General features: G+C 50.9%; 1 protein-coding gene across 1 annotated transcript in view; it reads right to left on the bottom strand.

The window, feature by feature from the left end:
• Window positions 1–13,284, bottom strand: part of NXN (nucleoredoxin) — a 66,419-nt gene that overhangs the window by 16,372 nt on the left and 36,763 nt on the right. The window contains exons 2-4 of the mRNA XM_067309713.1: window positions 2,788–2,905; window positions 1,170–1,303; window positions 585–685 (exon numbers count right to left, since the gene is read on the bottom strand). Coding sequence (XP_067165814.1) covers window positions 585–685; window positions 1,170–1,303; window positions 2,788–2,905 — 353 coding nt within the window. The remainder of the gene's footprint in view (window positions 1–584; window positions 686–1,169; window positions 1,304–2,787; window positions 2,906–13,284) is intronic.

The raw sequence follows: 13,284 nt of genomic DNA, 5'->3' as shown, positions 1-13,284 counted from the left end.
TCAAACTCTCCAGGGCGTCTTAATGTCAACCCGCTGTGACAGCAGCGGCTCAAACATCTCTCAGACCCACAAGCCACAAAGTAAAATAAAAAGCTGCTCCCTGGACAGAGCTTGCTCTCCGTCCCGGGGTTGTCCTCACTGATTCCGTTTCAGCTCTCCTCTGCAGGGCAGAGCATGAAGGACTCGGACAGACTTTCTGATACCGGAACCAACTTGCTCTAGCACATGGAGATAAATCCCCAGCACCAGCACCTTCCTCCACTGTCATCTTAATGCCTAAACCTCAGTCTTCAGCGGGTCCCTGCACTCCCCTATGAGTGATTTAACTGTCTTCTCTAAGGCCTCATCCCATTTTTGGAACATTTCCTCCCCAAATGAGACTGCTTGAATGAACCACAGAACAGAACTAGCCCTGAGCTGCCTGCCGTCATTCACAGCCCTCCTCGACTGCGAGGCACAAGCTTCTCCTAGGTTTTTCGGCAGCACAAACACCCTGCTCTGCTCGTATTCGCATTCCACAAGGCACAGACCTTTCCAGCCTCGCCAGCCAGCCCCGCCTGCACAGAGCATTAGTGCTTCGTTACCTGTCTGCACTAACGAAGAGTATCTCAAATTTCTGACCCGCCTCCTTGATTTTCCGGTAGGACTCCACCAGGACCCTCGTGAGGCTTCGGCAAGGTGGGCACTGCAAAACACAATGCGCACGTGAGCACGCGGTCCCCCGTCCCCCTCAGAGGGCTGGACTCGCACCCAGCCTTCATAAACAGGTCTCAGTGAGCTAGACACCATCAAAAGCCAGTCATGATCTCATCCTTCCTGGAGCATCAGGAAGCAGCCTTGCTGCCTAGAAAGTGCCTGGTGCTTCTGGCAACAGTCCACTGATTCAGTAAACTGCCAGTGAAACCTCTCCCTCTTAAAATCTGTCAACTTCTTCCCCTCTGAAGGGCCAACTGAGGATGATATTCAATTGCAGTGCTGATGGCTTCTCATGAAAGCACCAAAGCTTCTTAACTGCTCACACACTGATCGGCAAAATGTCTTCATCCTCCTGCTGCCCACCAAGCTCTGCAGGGACTGGTGACCTTGCAGGAGCTGCAGAAGAGATCTCCCAGAGCTCAAGCCAGCCCCCAAGCTCACTCCAGTTGCTCTGCAAAGCGCCTACTACTCACCCAGTGCGCTGAGAAATAGACCCCGACATGACAGCCCTCCAGGACGTTGCTATCTAGCGACTGGCCGTTGTTCCTTAGCAGAGGCCCGGCAACAACTTCACTGAAGGGTTTTGGCCCCCAGGGGAACTCCAGACCTAGGGGAGTTTGGGATGGAGGAGGGAAGAAGACACAAAACAGCAAGGTGCACGTGAAGCATTTACAGTTTCAAAATTTTTCATTAGAAGAACATCCTACATTCTGCCAAGATACGGGGGATCCTATACGGGAGATCTACTGAGGTTTCTCCCCATCCAAGCGGGGTGCAGAGCTACTCAGCTGTGCAGGCACCCTGACACATAGCCCCTTGCCTGCTGCAGGGAAGCCGAGCTCCACATCGCACCCCGTGGCCACCTCCGTCCCACATGCGTACTGCACCCTCACCCACGTCAAAGCAACTTCTGCCTGATTAAGCCTCTTCTGTTTTTGTGCCTCATGATGCATCTTTTCCTTGTCAACAGAATTGGTTTCGACAACAGAGGGCAAGGTGGTGCGTGTTCAGGAATGCAGTCGGACCATTTTCCACTTACAGATAAGGACGCTTTGCCCATTCCCGACCTCCCATCCACCCTGCTTCTCACCAGCTGCAATTCGACAGTAATCGAGAAGCAGAGGGTGCAGGACTCAGCGTCACAACCCCATTTCCTCTGTATTTAAGGCTTTAATCATAGCAACTCCCCATGTCACTGAGCTCTTTTTTTCCAAAGTTGGACATGCAGGTACTTCTGGAACTTATCCTAACCCTGTCCCCCAAAGAAAGCATGTGTATATACACACAAACACGTGCTCCAAACCGTCTACTGCCAACTCCCAGAGCAATCAATCCATATATTCAGCTGGAGCTGAGGAAATGTCACAGATGGCTCAGACTACAACTTGTACTTGCTACACAGTTCCTGCCACCTGAATTATACCTAGTCACTGTTTTCATATCTTGCATGAAGAAATGACAGGTTGGTAGTATATTTGCATTGACAAGCTAACAGTTGAATGACAGGTCTGCAGGTTTATTTTTCTGCAGAATCTATAAATAAGGGCACACATTTTGCTCATTTTCATTTTTGCAAATTGGAAGAAGATGAGATTTAACATTAACCCTCAGCACAATAAAGCTCAGAAACAGAAAAGAGTAGCATTTTTCTGTCTCATTTGTAAATAATGAGGGAATTCATTATCCTAACCAACTGTGATATCCGTGACAAAAACCTGTTCAGTATTTTGGAAAGGCACTGTTCCTAAGGTATGGGAAGTCTGGGCCCTCAGTCTGTCTGTGCATGTAATTCCATCAGCAAAAATCTAAACTTAATGTTTCAGTTAGTCTAACTTTTTCCTCATTAGCACTTCAGACAAAAATCCTGGAGGGAAAATCTTTGTTCTTTTCAACAACCAAAACCAAAACACAAGATCTAACAGGAACGATGCAGAGAATTTTATGCTGAAAATAATGCAGCGCCTTGATTAGTTAAGTATGACAATAGTTGCTTGTTTCCTCTTTTTATTTCCAAGGCAAAGGCAAATGAACTAAAATAAAAAGGCAGCTGCGTGCCTAGGTTAGTACGGCACACAGGGCTCCAGGTCTTACCTTCGGGGTCATCTCGGATTACCAGGAGGCCATTCCTGCAGACCACCTTCCCAGTGGAGGCATCGATAAATATCAGGGAAGGAATGTTGGAGACTCGGTACTTGTTCCACAGTTTCAGCTGGAAAAGAGATCGGGAGGGAAGACAGGGAGAGAAGGAAGGTAAACTTAGCAGCTTGAACAGGAACCTTTTGGGGCATTAGCATCTCTCAGACAAGAAGTCAGAGCTAAGCAAATAAACAGAGCTGATGCTTCAGCAACACATTTGAAGGCATCTCTCCAGACCCCTGGGACAGCCTGGACTTCCAATGCCTGAAAAGACACGCTGTATCTCTGCTGTACAACTCTCGTCTGGGGACGGTGAAAAGGGCTGGGAGCTGGGACTGCAGTTTGCCGCACGGTGATGGGCAAAGAGGTTCTTCTCTTACTGCATTTGCTTCTTTGCAAGTGAAATGGGGATACTATTTACCATCTCTGTGCTGTACTCGGAGGTCTTTGTTTAGAAGATATTGTAAGCACAAATACTTTTAATGCCACTGCTCTGAAGCAATTTGTAATGCTTCCCTGGCTGCTTCCTCCCCTCCCATTGCAATGTTCATTAAACAAACCTACAGCCCCTGCCAAGATACAGCCATGCCGAAAACCAGGCCAACACACAGAAACATGATTCTGCTGCAACTGGGGCTTCCCGGTTTTGTTCCCGGGAGCCGGTTAATGGGTTTGACATCAGCCTGGGGGCTGCGTAACGCAGCTCGCCCGTAACGCGCCGCCCGCCTCGCCGCCCTCCTCCGCCAGCTGCGGACAAAAGCTGTGCAGGCTGCAGCGGCCACGCTGCCCAAGTCCCGGTCTAGATTTTGCCATTTCCTGGTCATTGCGATTAGCAGCACAAGTCGTGTCCACCCAAACGAGGGACGTGCGGCACTTGGTGTCACGCAATTCTAGTTTGACGTTTCTCAGCATATGCTTCTGGCAAATAATTTCAAGATTAACCAAACTAAAAAAGCTCACGGGAATGCAGAGCAACAAGAGGACGACAGCTGCTGGCAAGACCCAGCTTGCAGGTGTACACAGCGCCGGGGAAGTCTGCATTTCATAACCCCCCGTGGCCGCCTCCAACCACGCCGATGCGTCTTTGACGGGAACTAAAAGCAAGCGATGGCTGCGGTCAGGGAAGCCAGTCTCAGAGCTGTCAGGAGATGAGCTGTTCTCATCCCTGCGTTTACTTATGTTACTCCAAGCATTTCAACCTAGACAGCACAGCAGTGAATTATCAAACTCTTAAATAAAATCAAATCACAGCACAGAGCCAGAAGGGAAGGAAATGAATCATTAGCTTCCCCTAACATCAAGCAATGTTCTGCAAACCCTCCTCGGCTCCAGATATTTACAGTTCATTTGGGCCAGCAGAGAACCAAGCCCAGCAATGCGAGAACTGCAGAATGAGGACATCACACCCCCCCCCAAAAGCAGTACTAGGGACACACTGAGCGCTGGTACTTGTGCCATCCAGGATCGGACCCAGAGACACCCCCACAACACATGGCACTGCTTACCTTACCTCATCATCTTATATTGAAATAGGACCCAAATGTTTCCACTGCAAGAGAGGCCACAGCTCTGCAGATCATTGTCTCTATTTAGAAATTAGAGACAATCCCATTTCTCAAGATCTGAATAATCTTGGGAACAGGACAAATGAGTGCAGGAAGGGCTGCAACGTTCAGGCAGAGCAAACTGGATCTCTCTGTATGCTAAACTAGAGATCTAGGTGAGGGAGAAAAGTCACAAAGACGTTTAGATTTTAACAGCAGCGTATGAAATATTTCTTACAAAATCTTTTTACAAAAAGATACCTGAATGAGGCTTTGTGAGTTGGCCTAACTGCAACGTGGTGTTATCAAAATCCTCTTGGGTCTAAAGGAAAATATCAACCAGATCCAGAAAGACTTCATTAATCTCCATCTGCTAAGACCTGGGGAAATACAATGCTTTGTGTCCTACCCACTGGCCTTAGATTCCTAATACACAGATTTCTCGGGCCAAGCTGACTCATTCTCAATGCTGATGCACAAACCAAATGGCCTTGGGCATTAAAAAAAAAAAAAGGAGAAAAAAATGCTACTAAATGCAAAACAGCCCCCTTACAATGAGCGTGTTCAAACCGCAGAAGGTAAAATCCAATTCTGTGAAGTTTAAGGGGTGGAGAAAAGCTCTTTATAAGGATCACAAGCATTTAAGAGGGTGTTGCAAACAAGGAAGAAATTACAGCTAGCAACTGGATAGCTCTCTTTAAATAGTTACTTAAGTTTTACTTCATTTTGCCAAGTCCTTTGTATATGGAAAGCAGCTCCCCTTAGGGCACTACAGTGTATTGTAGCAGTTTTGCTTGGCTGAGAGAACCGACAGGGTCTGCATGTCAAAGCCAAACGGCTAAATCAGCTCTCTGCTCCTCGAAGGAACGGGGCTGGGATACCCCAGATAAAGGGAGAAAACCAAACGAGACCAGCTCCGGCTGGACGTGCTGGAGCGAGCGCGCACGCGTGCCCGGCTGGCTCCGCGCTGCCTGCAGGGTCCAGCAGACCCGCCGGCTTTTGCCCAGAGCTGGCCCTGGGTCTTCTCAGGACGTGGGAGCTGTTAGGTCCCGCCAGGCCCAAAGTGACCATTACCAGTGTGTCCGTCACCAGGCTGAGAGACCCGAAACCAAGCCCTGCGCTTCTGCTGGCCCCGAGCACTGACGGCCACGTCAGGCGCGCTTACGGCTCAGGGGAACACCATGAAAAAGCAACCAGGACTGCCAGGTTTCGCCTTGCATCTGCACCCAGCTGCAAGGATCCCACGGCTCCCGAGCAGCAGCAGGCAGCAAGCCCAGGCCGCTCCAAGCGTTTCAGAGCTTCATGCACGCTGAGCGCTGCTTAGAATTTGCAGCAATTCAAACCACATAAATGACCCAAAGTTGGGATGAAAACCTCTTCTATCACCCTGTTTACCTGCCTCAGTATTGCAGTCGGAAAGGTTCAACCAGTTCAGGTTCCTGAGGAGTATTGCACTGATTCCAATAAATCAGTCCCCTCGTGAAAGGCTGTAAAGCTACAGACTATTTGCTGGCTTATCATTTAAACCCACAGTTAAGACATGGATGAACAAACAAGATGATTGCACTTAAGAACACTGGAACTGGGCTGCCATTTTAAACCTGGTTATAAAAGACCGGAATTGCAAATTAGTGGTCTCGAAGCACTAACAATATTAATTTTGATGTCTGTATCAGAAAGTACATGAATGTGCTGTTTTAAGTCAGAGCAGTTGGATTTGATGATTCTCCTGTGCATTAGGAAAGCTGATTGGAAATGAAAAACGCATGCACTGAAGGACGAATGCCAAGATTTACCACCGTCCCCATGGTAATGGGCTCCTTCAATCAGCCTCAGCTTTCCAAAGCGCATCAGACACTTCTAAAGAGAAAGTCTAATGGCTTGTTTTACTGCAGATCTGACCTGAAAGCATGTGACCTTGATAGGAAATGGGCTTGATGATGATGTTCTGTACTTGTTATTATTTCTGGAATTCAAACACCCTTTGGTTATTCCCCCCCCACGCATGCACACTGTACGGACAGGCTTCCCACTCCGGCTCCTGAGCGGGCTGGTCGGTGTCACGCTGGGCGTCAGGAGGTCAGGAGCACCCACCTCCTCTGCTTGTGCCCTTGAACCAGAAGTTTAAGAAGCCTTTTGGTGGTGGAAATCTCTTTGTTAACATCATAATGAAATAACCAGAAGTACAAAAGACATCAGAAATAGGCTGGCAGCATTTAGGATATCTTGGACAACAAAAATCCAGTGAGCTTCTTACAAGGGACCTTTAGCTGCGATTTTGTACACCAGAGCCCTGAATACTTTGCTCGGGGATTCCCACATCAAGCCGTACTGTGCAACTGAGCTGCTGCTTTCAGCAGACATCCAACCTCCACGTAAAGGCTCTGAACAACAGGATGAGCAAAGCTGTCCTGTGGCAAACTATCCCCCCGGCTAATTGTGCTCAAATGCCAGGGATTTTCACAGATGCAGCCGCTGGAAAGGAGGCCAAGCTCCTGCTCGGTTCTGCCTGGCGGCAGATGAAAGGCGGCAGTGTCAGGGTTGCTTCTGCGGTGTCAGCCGGCCACGTCACTGTATTAAGAGGTGAGAACGGCTGCAAAATGCTGCATATCATGAAAAATCAGTTATGAACTCCTTTGCACCAGGCAAGCCACCAGAAAAGCTCAAGGTACAGGGAGCAATCGAGACGCGAAGCCAACATTTTTGTGTGCCTACCTAAAATAAACACACAACACTTGGCAAAGTCCTACCCGCAGCCTGGCCGTGTCTTCAGGCTTGGCACAGGGGAAGGAAGAATCCAGTTACTCTCCAAGTGCAACACGGGCAGCGGGCTGCGCGCGGCCAGGCCAGGTCCCCGCAGGAAGGTTAGCCCGGGAGGAAAAAGGCAGCGTTGTCGGGTACCTGAACAAACGCACGCTCAGGCGCGCACCTCTCAAAGGATCGTGTGTTGGGCTAAGCGTGGGATGTGGAGAGCAAATTACGACTTGCTCCGAAACCACAGGGAGATCAGATGATAGCTCCTGGAGCCGAGCAGAATGCTGCCTCAGCAGCTTCGAAAAGCTGCTTTTCCTGTCTCGAAGAGGATGACATAGAAATAACACACTCCGCACTCTGAGGATTTGACCGTCCATTTAAAGAGGGGATCTCTGCTTCGCTTCCCAACAGCTGTTGCCGATCTGTGGGATCAAGCCAAAGCTAACACAGTTGTGGAAATAATCTAGAGACTATTCAGCCTGAAATCAGCTGATCCTTTCAGAGCGCTCTTCACCCCCCGTTCACAATTCGCCCCCGGCAAATTAAATATTCCGCTCAATCCGAAAGCCAGTTGGAGTGAGGAAATACCCCTCCTCTCCAGACACCATAAAGGCTGATCAGCTTTTCAGCAACGCATCTGGCTCCCGGTGCAGGTGGTTAAGTCAGGCAGCCCAGCGGAAAAACAAGAGTCACCAGATTCCTCCGGTAATCTTATCCGTCACACAAAGCACCACCGAGCCGCCCGGAAGAGCCGGCAACCGCAACGCTGGGCTTTCATTTGCGACTCCATCCGTGACTCGCTGCGAGAGACTTCAGAACAGCCATTTATTATTCGCGGTCTGGGAGCCCCATCTGGAAAATGCAAAGCAAGGCTACCGGGGCGGTTCTGTTTCCTCAACTCCCGGGCAGGTGACCGGCAATCCCTAGGGAGCAGGCAGCGCAGAGCAGCACTGCTGGATGCCAGGCTGCTCCTCTCACCCACGAGCCATTCACTTATTTCTCCCGTTCCGGTGACTCGGGCTCGCCCCGCTGCGAGGTGCATTTGAGGGAGCTTTGAGGCAGCCGCGGTAACGTTTTCAGACAAAGGTGCCTGAAAAAACACGCGCACAGCGACCGAGCAAGGGCTGCAGGCGGCCCGCGGGGCAGGCGAGATCCCCTTCTGCTCGCTGCGCACTCACGGGAAAGGGAACCCCTTCTCTCAGCAGCTGCAGGCTGCTATTTTTGGTCGTGCCGATTGATTTATCGGCCCTGGTCACATTAACTTACTAACATAAATCCTGAGCTGTGGCGGTTAACGCTGGCAAGGATAAAACACAACTGCTTGCAGTCAAACGAGGGAGAGGAGGCCTGGGACACAATGTTTAGTTTCACGCAGGCTTTGCTAGCCAGCGTCCGCGGAGCCGCTGGCGGGTCTGCGGGACGGCGCTCCTCACTGGTAGCTGCATCTCTCCGTTATTGTCAGATTGCCCCCTTCGCACCGCCACAGGACACAGAGCTGCCTTCGTCCAAGAGAAAGGAAGGCTTTCAGAGATATCCGCCCGGGTCACCAGCAAGGGAAACATTAATTCTGTGTATTTTGCAACCTGCACTTCCACCCTGACCAGGAAAATCCAGACAGATAAAGTTAAAGACTCAGAAGCAGATCTTGCCACAATCACGAGACCGCGTCCCCAGCACAGAGGGCTGCTGCTCTCTGTTAAATGCAACGCAAAGCAACATTTCCTCTAAAATCTGCCCTCGGAGGCAGCACCTCCAGAATCTAAGCAATTGCTTTGGAGAGGCCTTTGGAAGATGCTGCTTTCCACCAGGCGCCTGAGTGCACACGCAGGAGCATGGCCGGGCTTCCAGTCCTTCCTGGGGAAGTTGGCACCATGGCAGCAGTTTCTCATGAGCAGATGAACAGGTTTGGAGATGTGTGCTGTGGGCAGAGGGGTGGGCGAGGGTGTGAGAAGCTCCAGGGTTGCTCCCACACAGACTGGCTACCATGAGTTAAAGAAAGCAAAATTTCAAGCACTTGTTCCAAGACCAACTGTGCTGCTAAGCCTTACGGCTGCTCCGGGACACGGTGCTGGTGCACACTCCCCCAAGTCAGCATGCGCTTGGGTCTGGAAGCTTTACAGAAGCCCATACTGCTTTCATTATTTCTTGCAGATACCACAATTAAATGGTTTCTGTTTGGATTCCACCCTCTCCTCCAAATGTCCCGAGCACAGCAGCCCCCGTTAGAGATGCCTGACCCAGGAAGCAAAGCTGACCAGCACGCACAGCGTTCAAGGCAAACAAAGCTCAAGCGGCAGACGAGAATTATAAACCGGCAAAGAGCAGCAGATGGGAAGCGGGAGTAAGCTGTAATCCACTGTCCACCACGGTCCCCGCGCTGGACCCGACCCATTTCTTCTACCTCTCTCCCACATTTGCTGATGCTGTTTGTGCCCAGAGCAAGCAGACACATCAGTCACCTCTTCAGCAGACTACAGACATGAGCTCAGCTCTTGCCGGTCTCTTGTTACAGAGACCCAGGCTGAAATACTAAGTTTCCCCGAGAAACTCAAGAGCACTGCTCTGATGGAAAGCGAGCTTGGGGCAGAGGGCGCGAGGGTCCGGGGAGCTGCTTTCCCAGGGCTGCCTCCAGCTCTGTCAGGTGGATTGGTTCCAGGGCGGCGAGACAGCCACAACCGTCAGCATCGCTCCGCTCTCGCAGTCCAGCGCTGCAGGGGACCTCTCTATCCTCGCTCGCTCCTAATGTTAACTTGCAGCTTTTACATTGTGCCTTAAAGGGTTTACAAGCGCAAGGGGCCACCCAGGCTCTGCACATAGCAAGCACGGGGCTGCGGAACAACAGATGCTCCCTCGCCCCGTGGATCTAAATCCAGTTAACTCCTGTCCCTGCAATTCAAGCTTAGCTCGAGAAAGGGCTTCTCCTCTTCCAGTCTTCCCTCAACCTTCCCTTTGCTTCTTGCGTACAGGAACGCCGTTATCAGAAGTGGAACTTGGTAAAGGAACAAAACCCAGCCAGGTATAGAGGGAAGCTTTTCAGGGCAGATGCTGCACGGCCAGGCCTGACCTTATGACACAGAGAAGACTAAGTGGGCTTGGGATAAATTAATGCCTATTGTGCTGCCGTTTCTCTCCGAAAGGAAATTAAAATCTAATTACGAAATACAATGGTGAGAGAGATGTTTGCTCCAAGAGCATTAATGAGCTGGGGAAGGAGGATTTGGAATTGCAATAAACAAGACTGATGTGAATGACCAGCAGTGACACACGGAGCACTTCTGCTGCCGGCGCACGCGGCTCGCCAGGCAGCCAGGCCACCGAATTATCGTTCTCCCTCCCGTTCCTACGCTGCCCATGAGAAAGACAAAGCCCAGTTAAAGTCGCCCCCACAACCCTTCTCGCACACCGCTGAGGCCCAGCCCAGCCAAGCCAGAGCAGTGCCAATGGCAAAAAATTCCCCCTTCTGGTCACACTCCAGCAATGGGACTTGGTGCAAGCAAAAAATAAGAATAAAAACCCTTCTTGCTACATCTGCTGCTCTCTTTGCTGTGACTGAACTGCATGAGCACAGCGCAGCGTGATCCAGACACACTCACAGGCAGGATCCCGGGGGCAGCTGCCCACGTCGCCCCTTAAAAGCAGCCGCTGCATCGCGGGCTCGTGGGGAGGCACGGGCAACCCTGGGTGCAAGCAAGTTCTGCACCTGGAGTTTTTATTCTTTTCAACTGCCAAACAAAACAGCAAATGATTTGGAGCCCAAGCGGAAGGAAACCCTCTCTGTAGGGTTTTCTGGCAAAATCCTTCTGTCAACGGAGGACTTTTCTTTCTGCATTTCCAGGGAGCTTTGCAGCCAACATCCTCGAACGAGAGGACTCGGGCTAGCACAATCTCACGCTTCCTGTCAAGTCACTTCCTCCGATTTTCTTTATCTTATCCCCCTGCTTGCCTGGTCGCTCCGCATCCCAGCCCCAGTGCTGCCACGCCAGGATCCCGCAGCCAGAGAGCACGCGCTCCAGTGCCAGGCACGATCCCCGGGGCGGCAGCGTACCCCTGCCGGCGCATCTTGCACCGCACAAGCCCCTGGCACACCAGCAGCGCGTGCCAGCAGCTCCGCGGATGGCCACCGCCGTCCCTACGGCCGCGTCCCGAGGTCACGTGCAACGGCACTTTTCCGTTCTCGTGTTAAATCCCATTCGGATTCCCATCAAGGCTCCACCCTGCCCCTGCTATTCCCCACCAAGGTAACAACACATGTTCATATTACTGATTAAACGCCCCAATTACCGCTCTTTGCAATTTCCTGGGCTAAGTAGTCAAACCAACTGTGAGCTGAGCATTTTATTTCAGGGCAAAACAGCATATGGCTGCCAGGCCCTGGCACACACACCAGACTCGGAGCGCAAGCTGCCTTATTTCCTCCTGACACGCATTCAGGCTGACAGACTGGATCTTCCACAACCCACATCTGATATGAAAACATTTAATTTGAGCAGAGCTTACTGTGGTTAACATGATCTATGGAGAGCAAAGCCTCAGGGCCTGGAGCAGAAACCGAAGGTGGCCTGATTGGTTTTATACGTACGAGTTTCAAAGAGATGAGCGGCGCTGAAAGGCACTGGGCTGGCGGCTTGATTTGCTCGGAAGACCAGGGCTAGCAGCATTTGTCTGAACACACGCAGATAACAATGCAGCCAGCAAATCACTGAGAGAGGACGTTAGGACAGGCTGGTCTATCAACACACCCAACGTGCCTTCCACAAAGCTTGTCTTTCAGGTGTTTCTCAAATTGTATGCAACAGTTCGAGAATGATGTAAAATTTAAGGAAGCAGAATCATATCCAGCACTAGGAAATATATTTCCATGCATTCCCAATAAATGCCTTTTTTTTCCAGCAGACACCTCTCCAAAACACAGGCAAACACCACGATTTTCACAGGCAGGCCCCAGCACAATCCTGTGACTTCAGCAGGAGGGAGCGGAGAAGAGGGACCGAGTGGCGTTTTGCAGCCCCCTCTGCCCCTCGCTGCGCCAGCTGCCGATGCACAGTGCCGCAAAGGCACAGTACCAGCTCCTGCGCCCTGCGCCGGGTCCCGGGCGGCTCCACCGCCTCGCAGCGGAAGAGGGAACCCTCCACCAAAGGCATCCGCATCTTGCTGCTCAATGGGCTGCAGACGGGCCACAGCTCCTGCTTGAGCTCTGCTGCACCCGCTCCCACCATCCCTTTGCGAGAGCTCTGGAAGTAGGAGAACAAGACAAACAAAAAGCGGCAAGGACGGAGGGAGTTAAAATGTTTGTGAGAACAATTTAAGACACATGTAGAAGTGTATCGTACATGGCCCCTATAAATTATGCCCCCAAATGACTAGCGCTGAGTAAGAAACAGCTATGTAAACACAAAGGTAATAAGAAAAAATAATAATTTCTCTCTCTCTATGGGGAAGGGATATTTTTCCATCTGTTATAGGAAAGGCGAGGGGTGGGGTGGTAGTTTGGGACGTTGAATAGAAGTTCAGGGTCTCTCCTGGTCTCAAGTCTCATCTGTCATCCGAAGCCGGCCAGCTGCCAGAATTACCTCACGTTACAGCACAGATTTCCTATCTGCAGTTTGCTTTTGCTGCTACTGTTAGTTTGAAGGCAGCCAGCACCGAGTGCTGATAGTAATCTCGAGGTCAAACGCCTTGCAATCCCAGATCATTAAGAAACAAACACATCTGAAAAGCCTGAAGTTTCGACAGAGTTCCCATCAAACACAAAGGCCTTTGAAATCTGCAGGGAAAATGGGGGATTTTTTTGTTTAATAGACACAATGAGGTATTACTGTGGTTTCTGTTTTGTTTTCAGCAGTTAATCCAAAAGGGAACCTTAAACAATCAGAACAAAAACCCTCTTGCCGAGAAAACAATAGAGCATTTGTTAGTATTGTAAGGAGCCCAAGGCCAGCGGCGCTTCAGGATGTCCCCGCTGGGAGCGCCGCGGTCAGCGCGGGGAGAGGGCAGCCACCACCCCAGGACACCCAAACACTGGGGACATCCCCAGACCAACCCCCACCATTCTCACTCTTGCGCGGACTTGGAAAAGCGAGGATGCTGCCAAAGGTAGCATCGAATATTTCGCGGCATCTTCATCCACACCTTTGAGGTCCGGATACCTTCTGTA

The sequence above is a fragment of the Apteryx mantelli genome, chromosome 22 (genome assembly GCF_036417845.1).
Source record: "Apteryx mantelli isolate bAptMan1 chromosome 22, bAptMan1.hap1, whole genome shotgun sequence".
Classification (NCBI taxonomy): Eukaryota; Metazoa; Chordata; class Aves; order Apterygiformes; family Apterygidae; genus Apteryx; species Apteryx mantelli.
This window is presented reverse-complemented; position numbering and strand designations above follow the sequence as displayed.